We start from the raw sequence: 15,631 nt of genomic DNA on the forward strand, positions 1-15,631 counted from the left end.
CAGATATGAAATGCAAATATAACACAAAGCTGGAGGCATCATCCTCCCCGATTTCAAACTTACAAAGCCAGAGCAACCAGCCTTTTCCTCTCAGATGGTATCACTTTACCATGCTCATTTTCACTCCACACGACAAGACTAAGAGGAACTTGAGTGAGGTAAAGTAGTAAGGATATGGGTCCCTCTATTAGGTTCATATCCTAAAATTAAAGCAGTGACATTTAGATACCCTGCCTCCCGTGTTAGCCCAACTAATAGGTCTTTGACACCAGGAACGCAATGCATTTATAGAAAGGAAACCCAGATTCCCGCTGTGGTGGGAAGGTCCTTCCATCCCTAAGAGGTGACTGATGTCACGAAAACAGACTCACCAGGGCTTGCAGTTTAGGACAGTGGATGGAGAGCTGGATGAGTGTGCTGTCGGTTATCTGGAGAGAAACACGCTGCGTCAGTGTGGCTTCTACACCGGAATGTAACGCCTAATTATGGCTTCTGAGCACGGGAATCAAGGTGCAAGAGAGTTAACAACTCAGCTCAAGCACACTCTGCTTAGGCAGGGAGCACCTTTCATCAGCATCCTCAACTCTGCCCACTCCTGCAGGAGCAGAGCATTCTTTGGTCTCTTCTCTGGCTCCCTAAGGGGGCCTAGGGACCAGGGACAAAGAGAGGGGACAAGGAGTGTCCCCTGGGACTCTATGTAGTCTTAAATTCTGTGAAAATAAGAGCCTTTACAATGTTTGGCAAAACATGGAGCTATTCTGAACTCGGCTGTAGCTGGCTGATGACAGAGAATAGACCAAAGTTCATGGGTCCCACTGCCCTGGCCTGTGTGGGGGCCCGGAGGGTCCAGGCGACAGCCAGCCGGCACGCCTGGCCACGCCTGGCCGTCAGCGACGAGGCGTCCACTCACCAGGAGGCACTCTTCAAGGTCCATCTTCTCCAGGTCGTGGCAATTCTGAAAGAGTCCACGGACACCCCTCACCATGGGTCACTGGTAACGGCAACCCTGGTGGCTTGCCCCATGACACTGTCCAACTACTGGCCCAGTGTCCTTGTTCTCTTCCATTAGGAAATGTGCCCTGATCCTAAAGAGACCCAAGCGGCCAGCATTTCTAAGCAGGTGCCCCCCGAATCTCTCATTTTGGAAAAGGGAGTAGGTGCACTTCTTCCTCTCACCCCAGAGAGGCAGTGCCTACACCTTCACAGACACCAGCTGCAGCACAGGTTCTTTGAGGGGGTGTGGGGGGCGGGGGGGGATTCGGGGTAGGAGAAAGCGCATCAGCACTCCCAGGAGGACAAACATTCCAGCAACAGGCAGGGGTGGGGGGGCGGGGGGCAGGGGCCCGTGGCGGTCCTCATTTGCGCAGCGACGTGGGAGATGGAGCAGAGGCAGAGCCCAGCCCCGCCGGGGACGCCGCTGTGTGAGGAAGGGCACCTCCTCCCAGGGAGGCGGCCCCACCCGAGCACTGAGAGAGGCCAGACCTCTCCCGAGCCCTCCCCAGCTTTCCGACCACCTGGGAAAAATGCAAAACGCCCCGGGGACTCTCCTCTGTGGCCCCGTCATTTCCAAAGGTAGCGCTACGCACACTCCAAAAGCCCTCCAAGTCACTTTGAAGGAGGGAGGTGACTTAGAGTTTGGTTTTATCTTTTAAAACCTCCATCTTACCCGAGCTAAAAGTGTAAAACCCGCGTCAGTCAAATGGGAACACCGGGCGGCCTCCAAAATCCTGCGGTGCGGAGTTCAGGGGGGGAAAAAGAGCAACGGTTAACAGTAGACATACATGCCCCTCTGGCACACACTCTTGTTTCTGGTCTCGGCCCTAAGGGTTGTAAATGCACATACTGTCCCCACTGGACAGGTGAAGAGAGTGAAGCTTAGCAAGGAACGTGACCTGCCCTAAGTCCCACCCCAAACTCGGGACAGTAAATCCAGGGATTCCCCACAACACCAGCACATGGTTGCTGCTGCTGTTTTTAAAATAATTTTGACCTTTCTGACCAGTTTTAATCACACAGATTCCTTTTACTATGCAGAAATATCAAAATTATCTAGAATATTCTCTACAACAGTAAGACAAGTGGGCAAAAAACAAAAATAGACAATCCTTGATACATAACTGATACAAGAAATGGATCCATTTCACTGGCAAGTAAAAAAAATAAAACAACATTGTATAGAGGTTAAGACTGCTGGTTTTGAAGTCAAACTCAGCAAGTTCAAGTTCCAGTTTTCCTTCTTACTCATCGTGCGATCCAGGACAAATTACATGATTTTCTTGGAGTCTGAGGTTCTCCTCTGAGCAGTGAGGACAACGGCACCTCCACCCGAGGTGGGTGAGGGTTATGGGAGACAACGCTTAGAAAGGGGCCTAACGCAGAGCCTGGGATTCAACCGACATTAACGATGATTACTATTTGTTGCCATTATTAAAGATTTAATATTCACAGTATTATAAGGAGAATCAGAAAACACATCCCTATTTATGAAAACAAACAAAGCTTTTCTTCCACTAGGAGGTGATGAATAAGTCCACTGGGATGCCCCAGCCCCACCCACCCCCAATTCTGTCCGTTCAGCAGTTGCTTTAGAGGCAGAAACGTGACGTGGACACGGGGCTATCGCCCTGCTCACGATCGCACCACTCTGATGTCAAAGTAACGACAGGACGAAGCAAACTGGGGTGGGGGGTAAACGTGTGCAGTCCATCAAGATATTAAGGGTTCGATTCCCCGGTGGTGGGCAGCTCAGCACTGACCCCCACATCCCAAAATGCACTGGATGCCCCGCTGCAGCCCGCCTCCCGCCCCCGCAATCCCTCTGACAGCAACGCCACCGCCACTGCCACCGCCTCCAGCCCCAATTCCGCTCTCCCCCAGGAAGCCCTCGGGCTCAGCCCCGCCACACTCTGAGCAGCAAAGCCCAAGGCAGGGCAGCGACTCACTGAAGTCTTGGGCAGTTCAGGGCCAGGGCCGTGAGGGAGGCGTCCGTGAGGTTGCTGCAGCCCGAGAGGCAGAGGGCCTGCAGCCGGTGGCAGCCCCTGCAGATCTGCACCACGCCGTCATCAGTGATGCGCTGGGGAACCAAACCGGGAAGGAAAGTCAGAGGCGCCAGCACACTGAAAGGGAGCAGCAGAGACATGGGGTCTCCTGTGGGTGCGCTGGTTTAGCTGCCGGGTCCTGGCATTGCATCCCCGCGATTTAACCAAGGCAGGGCGGCAGGCGCGGCAGACGCGCATTTACGTTACTTCTGCACAGCTTTAAAAACGCAGCATTACTGAGCAGGGTGATATATATTCCAAAATTCTATTTCCCTGCCCAGATTCACTGGATATTTTTTTCAGAAAAAAATTAGTAAAATTTTATTAAAAATCAAATTAAATAAAGAGCTCGAGACCTGACTAAGTGATATATTAATTCTTGGTTGAATTTCTATAGATTAATGCTTTGGTTACCTACGGTATAAATCCTACACGTCTGTAATATTTCCTCAAATGCTTAGAACATGGCAAAATTAAATAAATCACTAAATTATTGATAAATGAACATTCAAAGTAGTATATTTAAATATACTAACTTATGTGGAGATAAACATGCACATTTATGTCACACTTCAAGTCATGGCCAGAGCTAGGTGACATGCAATTCAAGGTCCTATTTATTTATCTTTAGAGAGATAGTAAAGGAGGGAGAGAAACAACAATGTGTGGTTGCCTCTCGCATACCCCCTACTGGGGACCTGGCCTACAACCCAGGCATGTGCCCTGACTGGGAATTGAACCAGCGACCCTTTGGTTCACAGGCCGGCGCTCAATCCACTAAGCACAGCAACCAGGGCGAGATCCTATTTTGAACAGTGCAGGCCCATAAGGTCAACACGTGTCCAGAAGATAGCTTCTCCTTTACCCTCCATTCTCAAGGACTCTAAAGGTTTATGATTCAGGGACTAAATGCCAAATGCAAAGGATTTCTCTTTATTTTCCCAAAATGGACGTTCGCCTTGAGAAACCCAGCGGGAAGTAGAAAGCATCCTCTTCAATTACTAATATTCGCAATGGCAGGGAAGCAGGAACGATAGCTTTTCACAGACTGCTGCTCTGATGAAAATTAATCTTTAATGCATTTTCATATCTGTCATTCATGTACTGAGACAACGTGACAAGTGTCACCACCCCCACTTTGTAAGTAAAAAAAAAAAAAAGACACCGTGACCTTACCATGAATTGCGCGGGTCAGTGACGGCACCCCTGATAGCCTAAAATAACCTGAGACCCCGATGCCTATTATTTGTAGGGGAAACGTCAGTGGCTTTGCATTGGCTTTTCTGTTCAGATGGTTGTGTTGCATCTTGCGGCAGATGGACAGACCACAGAAGGGATGGAGGAGACCCGCCCGGGGCACTGCAGGAGGGCTGGCCCGCAGCAGGCCCCTGAGGAAGCAAACCCGGAGCAGGGCGGCGGGGTTGGGGGAGGGGAGGCGCAGGGGCAGGGGCGGTGCACACGAGAGGCACATCACTTACTGAGCAGGACTGTAAGTTGAGGCTCACGAGCTCATGGCAGTAATTCTGAATGTGTTTGAGAGCTTCGTCTTCTAACTGGGTGGACAGAGAAAACCAGAGCGGGGGCACCGGTGAGGGCGCAGTGGGGCACCCAGGAAAAAGCGGCAGCACACCCCCAACCAAGCGCCCACATGAAGCTAACTTGAGGGGAACGGCAGGGGCCCCCGGCCGTGTCCACGCCCGGTACCTGCGTGCAGCCCCGCAGGAGCAGGGCTTTCAGGCCTCGGCAGCCTCGCACCAGTGCCTCCACGCCGTCCTTTGTGATCTGATCGCACCAGGACAGGTTCAGGTACTCCAGGCCTCGGCAGCCCTCGCTGGGAGAACAAGAAGCAAAACGGCGCTGCGCAGTCCGTCCCGGAGAGGAGCTACCGCCAACCTTGAGGTTAGCGGATCGCAAGCGATCCGGGGGCGCGAGAACCTCTGCGACCTGCGTGAGCGGCCCACTTTCTGCTCCGGTGGAGCCTGAGAAGGGCTTCAGGCACAACAACACGTTCGCAGCTTTGGGTGCTTCTGTTGCCCGCAAACCACAGGCACCCTTACCTGAGTCCCTTTAAGGAGCTGTTCGTAATGGACACACAGGAGGTCAGATCCAGATGCTTCAGCTTGGAACAGAACCTGCTTAGGCTGTAACACGTGCTGGAAAAAAGCAGAGGCACTACAGACATTTTCAACTATGTTTCTCTCCTCTCTGTCTCCCCAGAGCCAGTTAGTCACCAAACTAATTCTCATTACTTACCTGTCAGTGATTTTTGTGCACCCATTGAGGTTCAAATGTTCGATGTTGCGGCAGTTCTGAGCAAAGGTCCTGAAATGAGAAAATATTTTAAAACTTCCTGCAAGTCGCTGGGCAGCCACGAGAGGGCATGAGTAACCATTCATTTAGAACAGTGCTCCTCCAACTTAAAATTTCATTTTTTGGGGCAAACAACACTTAACATGAGATATATTCGCGTAACAAAATTCTAAGTGTACAATATATTATCGCTGATTATAGGTACCGGTGCTCCTCAAACTCTAATGTGCACACGAAAACGCCAGGGTTCCGGCCCTGGTTATACACCATGATGGCAGATCCAGGCAAATCGCTCGATGGCCGGCGCTTCGCGGGAGCGGGCTCTCAGGTGAGGCCAGGACTGCTCCTCTGGGGGCCGCCCTTAGAAAAGCAAAGCTCTAGAGCAGCGGTTTTCAGCCTTTTCCATCTCATGGCACACATACACCAATTGCTAAAATTCACTTTTAGTACCCACCAAAAGATCTATTTTTGCTGATCTGACAAAAAAATAAGTATAATTTTGATTGATTCTCACCAGACGGCTATTGTTGTGTTGGCTGCTGTCATTTTTTATTTGACAATCTAAGGGAAAAGAGATCAGCGCCCATGACTAGTCAGGTGCTGCACATTTTAAAACGTCCTGGGGCTCGCCAGCGTGCCGCGGCGCACTGCGAAAGCCGCTGCTCTAGCCTGACTACGTGTCCGTCTTAGCTCTCCTTCTTCCACATCTCAGGGGTCAACTAAGAATCGAGTCCGGGCTTCCTGCTATCCTCCCCTCTACAGAAAGATCAGCTGGAAGCACGAGGGCTGAATCTTTCTTGTGCTGTGCCATGCTGTCACTTGGTTACCCTAGAGCCTTTCTGGAAAAACTGTCTCTGGCCATCGATAGGGTCAGTAGTTGATCAGTATCAATAACTGTCCACTCACTGGTGAAGACAGTGAATCATGAAGGGCGACTTCTTCAATGATGTGTGGGTGGGTGGCAAGGCCAGAAGCGGAAAATTAAACATCTCCTACTTGCCACTTAATGTTTAACATAGTCAGCAAGGTTATCTGCATTTGCCTAAAATTTAGCTTCAACATATCTTGTAAGATTGAGAACTGACTCTTCTGCGCAGTACCCGAATGCCTCCAAAAGCTGTTCTCGCACCAGATGTTGCTCGGCCTGCCCTTCGGCCCTGCTCTAGCTCAGGGAAGTGATGCCAGCTGGCGCCTGGTGGGCTCCCTGAGCTGAGGGTGTGGAGCCATAAGTCTCTGCCCAAGGCAGTTAGAGCTATCAGAAAAGAAATCAACTTTACACAGGAAAAACTTCAGAGATCTGCAGAGGATTCCCGTCACCAAAAAAAAAAAAAACAACATTAGAGGGCACAGCAGTGAGAGCTCACCCAGAGCCAGAAAGGATGCCTATTCCCACCAACAAACGGTCATAAATGTCACAATTCAGGGGGCACTGGGTAGAGTAATGAGAAGGCTCTTGTCTCAGGAGTGGAGTATTAGTAGCCCTAGACCAAATGCCACTTTGGTCCAAACTAACAAATTGTAAGAACAAAATCTGAAAGGCACTAGGTCCAAGTAACTGAAGTACTTCAGAACAAAACTCAAGAATATTGCGCTGGCTGGTGTGGCTCAGTAGACTGAGTGCCAGCCTGTGAAGCAAAAGGTCGCCAGTTCAATTCAAGTCAGGGCACATGCCTGGGTTGTGGGTCAGGTTCCTGGAGCGGGGCTCACGAGAGGCAAGCACACATTGATGCTTCTCTTCCTCTCTTTCTCCCTCCCTTCCCTTCTCTAAAAAAAAAGAATATTTATAGAAATACAAAAATATCTGCACCCAAAGTTAAATTTACAATGCCTGGCATTGAACAAAAAATTACCATGCATTCAAAGATGGAAAATGCATCTTCTTCATAATGAGAAGAAAATTCAGTCTATTGCGGCTCAGCCAGAATTGACACAGATGTCAGAGACAGCAGACAAAGGTGTTCAGTTACTATAACTGCGTTCTGTAGAACAGAGTTCTATGAGGCTAAAGATGAAACATGTTAAAAATATGTTATGTAGAGACATGAAAGATATTTTTAAAAGCCGCAACCTAAAACTGTTAGGTATGAAAACCACAATGGCTGAGATAAAAATTCGCTGCATGAGACTAAGAGCAGATCAGACACTGTGGTAGCAACACCTGGCGAACGTGAGGGAACAGCAACAGAAGCTATTCAAGATGAAACAGGGAGACAAAACAAGGGAAAAAGAACAGAGCATGAGGGAGTTGAGGAGCAGCCTCCATCCACCTCATATACATGCGAGTGGAGCCTCTGAAGAACAGGAGACAGCGGGGAGGGGGAAAGATCTTAAGAAATAATGGCCGAAGATTTCCCACACCTGGAAACCTGCAGCTGTAAGAAAAATCCCAAGCTCAAGAAACACGAAGAAAAATATACCAAGGAACATAATAACCAAATCTGTCAAAAATGGTGATAGAAAATACCTTACAAGCAGCCGAAAAAGATGTTATGCATAGAGGAACAAAAATAAGGGTGAAAGAAGTCTTCTCATTGGCAAGAGAAAAAGCAAGAAAAACAGCGCAGCAGCATCTTTAGTATATAGAAAACAAAAAACGGTCACCATCCAATTCTATACTCAATAACACTTTTTCAAAAATGAAGGTAAAAAGTTTTCTTTTTTTCAGACATAGAAGTGCTGAAAGAATTCCTGAGACCTGCAGTACAAGAAATGTTAAAGATCGTTCTTTGGGCAGAAAAGAAGTGACAGTAGATGGAAATTTGTGTCTACAGAAAGGAGTGAAGAATGCCGGAAATGGTAACTACTTAAGCATGTAAAGCCAATATTTCAGTTATTGAAATATCTTTAAAAATAATTGTTAAAAATAATTGTTAAAAATACTAACAACCTAGTGTAAAATTTATATCATACATAGATTAAAATGTTTAAGAATAATAGCATGAAAGCTGAGCAAGGAAAAATGGAATTATATGTATGGTTAAAATCTGAGGTGAGATTATAGTAACTAAAAGATGTACACTATACACTCTAACACAACCACTCAAATGACAAAACACTGAGTTATAGGTACTGATCCAAAAGAAGGATATAAAATAGAATCACAACAAATACTCAGTCCAACAGAAGGCAGAAAAAGCAGCAAAGGGAAGAAAGAATGCATGTGACAAAACAGAAGACAAACAGCACACCTCATCCATAACAACGTTAAATGTAAATTACCTGGACCAAAGAAAGCAAACCCAGCTATATACTGCGTACAAGAAACCAACTTTAAATATAAGGATACAAATCAGTTAGAAGCAACAGAATGGAAAAACATATACCATGCCAACACCAATAAAAAAAAAGTTGGATTGGCTATGTTATTTCAGAAAAAGTACACTTGAAGTACAGAATATTACCAGGAATAAAAGATGACCATGTGATCATGAAAAAAAGCACAACAATCTTAAATGTTTATATACCTAATAAATTCAAAATACATGAAGGAAGAAACTGATAAAACTGCAAGGTAAAACAAACTAATCTAAAATTACAGGCAGAGATTTCAATACATCTCTCAATATTTGATCAATTGAGAAGTCAGAAAATCAGCAAAGATACAGAAGACTGTATCAACACCCTCAACCAATTCATAGAACACTCCATCCAACAACAGAATACACATTCTTTTTAAAAGCACATGGAACATTTACCAAAATAGACCATACTCTTGGCCACAAAACAAATCTCAATAAAATTAAAAGGATTCACATCATACAAAGTATATTCTCTGATCATAATGGAATTAAATAATAATCAATAACATAGAAATCTGGGAAGTGTCCAAATATTTGGAAACTAAATAATACATTTCTAAATAAGCCATGGGTCAACAAAGAAATCAAAAGGCAAAGATAATGCATTTTGAACTAAAATATGCAAACAGCATTAGAATTTCTGAAATGCTATTAAATCAGCACTTCGGTGAAATTTATAGCACTAATCTTCTACATTAGTAAAGGAAAAAAACTTTTAAATCAATGACTTTAGCTAAGAAACTAGAAAAAAGAAGAGCATGTGAAACCCAAAGTAAAGAAGAGTAAGTAAACAATAAAGATCAGACTGGAAATCAATGAAGTAAAAATAAAACAAAAAACAATAAAATATCAATGAAACCCAAAGCTAGTTCTTTACAAATATCAACAAAAACAATAAATCTCTAGCCAGACAGACCAGGGGGAAAAGAAAGATAAACATTAACAATCTCAGAGAAATTTACTTATCTCTGCTCTTTAAAAATGCATTATTAATGCCAATAAAAATTTCAAGGACTGTATAAATTTCAATAGGCACTGTATAATCATTGTAATTTTTATTAAAAATGACAACTACTTTCATATGGTAAAAATAAAACACTATCAGGAATAAAGAGAGGTAGTATCACTGCAGATATCAATTAAATTGGTAAAAGGGTTATTTAATCAACTTTATGCCAATAAATTCAAGAAGTCACATGCAATGGACAAAATCTTTGAAAGTTTACTACACTGAAGCTTATTCAAGAAGAAATGGAAAACTTGGAAGAGTTGTATATATATATATATTAAAGAATAGAAACTGTGCCCTGGCTGGTGTGGCTCAGTGGATTGGGCGCCAGCCTATGAACCAAAGGGTTGCCAGATCTGAAACAAAGAAATAGGATTTGTAGTTTAAAACCTTCCACAAAAGAAACATGCAGGCCAAGATGGCTTCAATGATTAATTCTACCAAGTATTTAAGGAAAATAATAAATACAAGTTATAAATACGAGTTACACATAATGCTCCCAAAAAAGCTGAAGAGGAGGAAACACCTCCCAATTCATTCTATGAAGCCAGTATTACCTTGGTATCTAAATCAAACAAAAAGAAATCACGGGAAAACAATAAAACTATACCCCTTATGAATATAAAATATAAATACAACAATTTAACAAAATTTTAGCAAGTAGAATCCAGTAATATGTAAACAGTATAATACATGACAACTAAAGTAAGGTTAACCTGACAGATGGAAGGTTGTTTTAACATTCAAAAATTAACCAATGTCATTCACCATCCTAACAAACTAAGTAAGAAAAACCTATGATCATCTAAAATATACAGAAAAAGCATTTGACAAAATCTAACATCCACTCTCAAAAAGATAAACTGCAAACTAGGACTAGAAGAAAATCTTTCCAATTTGATGGTCATTGAACAAATAATCTATCGCCAGCATCATACTTAATTCTTATTCCCCCGAAGACTGAGAACTCACTAGGATGTCTATTTTCACCATATTTATTCAACACTGTCCTAGAGATTCTAGCCAGTGCAATCAGACAATAAGAAAAAGCACTGTTGGAAACAAAGAAAAACATTCCTCATTTACAGGTAACACAGTTGTCTACATAGAAAATCCAAAGTCATCAACAAAAAAGCTACTAAAACTAATAAGTGAATATATTAAAGTTGCAGGATAAAAGATCAATGAACAAAAAACAACAGTATTTCTATTTAGTAACAAAAAACAATCAAAATTGAAATTAAAAGACAGTAATATTTATAGCAACATTTCATAAAACTTAGGAATAAATATGACAAAAGATGTGCACAACCCATACACTGAAAACTACATGACACACTAAGAGAAAGTTTAAAACACCTACAGATACGGAGAAATATATCCTGTTCGTGGGATGGAACACTCAATGTTGTTTCAACATCAAGTCTCCTCCAGTTGTCTATGGATTCGATATCAGCCTAACCGAGATGCCAGCAAGATTTCTCATAGAAATTGACACGGTAATTATATAATTTATATGGAAATGCAAATAGAAGAACCAAAACAACTTTGAAAAAGAACAAAGTTGGAAGATTAATACTACTTAATATTAAGATTTATTATAAAGCTACAGTTATTAAGATAGTATGGTTTGGTGTAAAGATAGACAACTGTATCAATAAAAAATATAAACAGTACACTAATAGTCCCACTGTTATTTGGACAACTGATTTTCAACAAAGGTATAAAGACAATTCATTGGAGAAAAAGTGATCACTGCAACATATATTATGAGAACTGGACATCACAGGCAAAAAAATGAATTTCAATCTATATGTCATACCACCTACAAAGACCAACTCAAAATTTGTAGGTCTAGCCTACAAAACCTCTAAAAACACAAAGAAAATCTTTATGACCTTGGGTTAGACAAAGACCTTGTCTGTAACACCAAATGCATTGATTCGTAAAAGAAAAAAATGACAAATTGAACTCCATTAAAATTAAAAACTTCTCTTCAAAAAACAGTTAACAAAATAAAGAGATAAGCCTCAGACTGGGGGAAAATGTTTACAGAACACATATCTGATAAAGGACTTGTATCCAGAACATATTCAGAACTCAAAATTCAGTGTAAGACAACAAACAATCTAATGAAAAAATAGCAAAACATTTGAACAGACATTTCAGCAAAGGAAATATATAGATAGCAAAAGCTACATGATAATGCTCAATAGCATTAGTTATTAGTGAAATCAAAATTACACCCACAGCGAGACACGCACACAGCCGTTAGAATGGCCGCCATCAAGAAGGCTGACCGGGCAGCACTGGCAAGGACATGGAGGAGCTAGAAGCACTACACGCTTGCAGCAGGGATGTAAAATGTACACAATGATCATGAAAAATGGTTTGGAAGTTTCTTAAAAATCAGACATGTAACTTCCAAATGATCCAGCCATTCCATTCCTAGTTATTTACCCAAGAGAAACGGAAACATCTGGCATTCAAAGTCTAGTACACAGATGTTCATAAGCAGCTTTACAAGTAATGGCTGAAAACTGGAAAGAATCTGAATGTCCATAAACAGATGAATGAGTAACTAAATTGTAATAAATCCATACTCAGCAATAAAAAGGAATGAATTATTGAGATACACATAGATGAATCTCAAAACAATTACATTGCGTGAAAGAGATCAGGCAAAGAAAGAGGACATACTGAATAATGACATATGAAATTTTAGAAAATGCAAACTAACCTACAGTGACAGAAAGCAGATGAATGGATGCCCAGAGATGGAGCAAGGACGGGGGTGGGAGGAAGGGAGAAATTACAAAGGCACATAAGGAAACTTTTATAGGACCCGTGTTCATCATCTTGACTACAATGTCGGTTGCGTGGGTATATACATATGTTGAAACTCATCAAATTGCACACTTCAAATATATACAGCTTACTGGATTTCAGTTATATCTCAATGAAGCTGTTAAAAACCCACAGGACTTAACATACAATGATAGAGCAGGATTTATAGAGAATATACAAACATGATCCAATACTACTGGGATTTTGACCTGCCTTGCTTACTACTCTATCTCCTTTGCCTCTATCAGTGCCTGATATTGTAGGTGCTCAATAAGCATTTATAAATAAATAGCTCTCCTCCCACCAAAACAATATACACACAGGGGCAGAGGTCAAGGCTAATTTGTGGTGATTAAAATAAAAAAATTGGAGGCATAAGAAAGTTCTTTGAGTCACAATTCTGCTTATTATTTCTAAGTATTCTTGTCACACATATCAAAAATTTATACAGATGTTAATTAAGGCTTACACTCTAAAACTTATGGTAAACCAATGAACATTCTTAGCTTTGCAGGATGGTTTTGCTAGTATATATGGCTTTATTCCAATTACCAAGATAAGAATGTATTTCTTTGCTATTCCTCACTGGCAATCCAAATCACATTTATATTACTTTCCACTACATTTATTTTAGTTTCTAAAATAAATGGAACCACTATTAGACTTACGTTCTCTGTTGTAAATTACTGTAGGCCCTACTTGGTGCACTTAAGCTTCCTGTTAAAATAGACTCAATCTATTCTACTGGTTTACAAAGCTTTTGAAGTAGCAGAAAATTTGGTCTGATGATCTGAATTTGATTTTTTTTTAAAAAATCACTTTGTTCCATAGCATTTAAAGGGAGCGTTTCAAGCCTTAAAAGATGTTATGAATCAGTTTTCGTAGCAACGGTGTACCAGGTGTTTCAATTACAAACGCTAATGTCTGCACTCACTGCATAGTGCACATTCTTACTGGCGGCTCACAGTCAGTATGCACTGCAGTAACACTTACGAGTCTGCAAAGGACAAGGTCTGCTCGAAGGTTCCAGGGGGCAGTATGTGTCCTAATTAGCCAACCTCAAAGAATACCAGAGGCCACGAGGACAACAGCATAAAAGTTTTAATTATGTCTTGTCTCCAGCAAAGCTCAAAGTACATTAACATTGGGTTGATAAGATTTCCAACAAATAATGGCTGTCCAGTAAGAGGTGGGCATGTGTACGTATCAAGTTGGACAGGATATATTGCTAACTATAAAAAAATGAGTGTAATAATCACATCTCATTATGGGTAAGCAACATTCCAGGTTATGCTAAGGAATTACTTTGTTAATTAGCGTCATTTATATGAAAAGGTAGCCACTATTACGAAAAGGAAACTAGGAAGATGGGAAAGTGAAGAAGGGAATAGGAGACAGGTGAGCTAATATTATATTATCATTATGTGCCAGGCACTTCATACACGCTGTTTCATGTGATACTCTTGACATTCCCATACAGGTAGGTGCCTCCACGTTGGAGAAGAGGAACTGACACTCAGAGGGGAAGTAATTCCTCCCAAGGTCACATCCCAAACAGCCGTGGAGCTCAATTTCCAGTCCAGGCCTGCTGACTCCAAAGTCAAGGTTCTCTCACCACTCTATGCACATTACCATTGAAAGAGTTTCACAGGAGAAGAGCACATAACATGCATGGTTCATTTTTGCTGAGGAGCACGTCAGCTGCAGCCTGCCACGGCAGAGTGAGCCGCTGTGGTTCGACTTACTTCAGGGAGGAATCCCCAACTCCAATGCAGCCTCGCAGGCTGAGCTTCCGCAGGAACCCACCGCATCTCTTTGAGATATTTTCCACCACTCGACCCTGGAATCGAGAAAGTTGGAAAGAAATGTTGTTTTCCATGCTGCTTATCTAACAGGACAATAACCTGAAATTTAGGAACTGAACATATTTTTCCAAGGGTGAGAGAAGATATTTTGGAACGTTCCTTCAGTACCCCACTTCTGTCCCTGATGCATGAAGGGGCTGCACACATTGAAAAGTGTTTTCAATTGAAACATTATTTTTTTAAAGCGAACTATGGTTTGAAAGCTGTAACTCTAAAATCAGGCCTCCTTGCCCAAGGCTCATAGCTACTTCACCGATCACAAGGCTTTCTGAGGTCAGCTGCAGAAACCCTGGGCTGCTGGGCAGAGATCTAACACAATGTTGCTTTAAAAAAAGAAATATGAGCCCTGGCTAGTGTGGCTCTGTGGACTGAGTGCTAGCCTGTGAACGAAAGGGTCACTGGTTCAATTCCTAGTCTGGGCACATGCCTGGGTTGCAGGCCAGGTCCCCAGAGCGGGGGGGCATGTGAGAGGCAACCACACACTGATGTTTCTCTCTCTTTCTCCCTCCCTTCCCCTCTATCTAAAAATAAATCAATAAAATCTTATTTTTAAAAATTCTATTTTAGCTAAACATGGTCACTCTAAAAGTTTAAAAATGGATCATAAAAGTTTCTCCTCATCCTCCATAGCAATCACCTATTTAAATACATTTGTTTTGAAGGAGGAAGTGTGGCTGATAACTGGCAAATAGAGGAGGAAAAAAGAAACTGAACATTGATGAAGCGCTTTCACTTTTCCAGACACCATTTTAACACTTCCTTGTATCTATTATGGCTCATTCAATACCCACTCCAACGTCCTGGACTACCACTTCACATTCAAGGAAAGGAACGTCATGTCTGGAATACAGCGGATCCTTCAGATGTCCCTCAGCATTAGCAGGCCCTGTGAGTAAAGGCCATGGGAAACTGCCAGAAGCCAATAGAGGCAGGACCGCCGATGGCCCACACACTTCCGGAATGTGTGTGGGTCACTCCACAAGGACCAGTGGAGGCACTTGCTGAAAACAAGGGAATCCAGGCTGCGTAGTTGAAGCAAGCAGTTATAAATTCCTACTGTGACCATGTGGCCAGTTCCGGAGCTCTAAAGACTATAATTGTCATGGGCATTTCCTTCCTATTTTGTTATAAATATGCGTGTTTGTGTATATATTAAGCAAATATATTTGTTTTCTTTCCTCTCTGGTTCCCTTCTCATGCAATATAAGATGTACTGACTTTACGTGATAGCATTTAAATTCTCTTCATTCTACATCATCGTAT

The 15,631-nt window shown here is 42.6% G+C and overlaps 1 protein-coding gene across 1 annotated transcript in view; it reads right to left on the reverse strand.

The window, feature by feature from the left end:
* Positions 1–15,631, reverse strand: part of FBXL2 (F-box and leucine rich repeat protein 2) — a 41,949-nt gene that overhangs the window by 4,484 nt on the left and 21,834 nt on the right. Inside the window, exons 5-13 of the mRNA XM_054595742.1 lie at positions 14,249–14,343; positions 5,292–5,360; positions 5,096–5,191; positions 4,743–4,869; positions 4,517–4,591; positions 2,943–3,073; positions 1,667–1,727; positions 911–955; positions 372–428 (exon numbers count right to left, since the gene is read on the reverse strand). Of these exons, the coding sequence (XP_054451717.1) occupies positions 372–428; positions 911–955; positions 1,667–1,727; positions 2,943–3,073; positions 4,517–4,591; positions 4,743–4,869; positions 5,096–5,191; positions 5,292–5,360; positions 14,249–14,343 (756 nt within the window). The remainder of the gene's footprint in view (positions 1–371; positions 429–910; positions 956–1,666; positions 1,728–2,942; positions 3,074–4,516; positions 4,592–4,742; positions 4,870–5,095; positions 5,192–5,291; positions 5,361–14,248; positions 14,344–15,631) is intronic.

This window comes from Pteronotus mesoamericanus, unplaced genomic scaffold (assembly GCF_021234165.1).
Source record: "Pteronotus mesoamericanus isolate MK-2021 breed Mesoamerican mustached bat unplaced genomic scaffold, CSHL_Meso_final scaffold_54, whole genome shotgun sequence".
Classification (NCBI taxonomy): domain Eukaryota; kingdom Metazoa; phylum Chordata; class Mammalia; order Chiroptera; family Mormoopidae; genus Pteronotus; species Pteronotus mesoamericanus.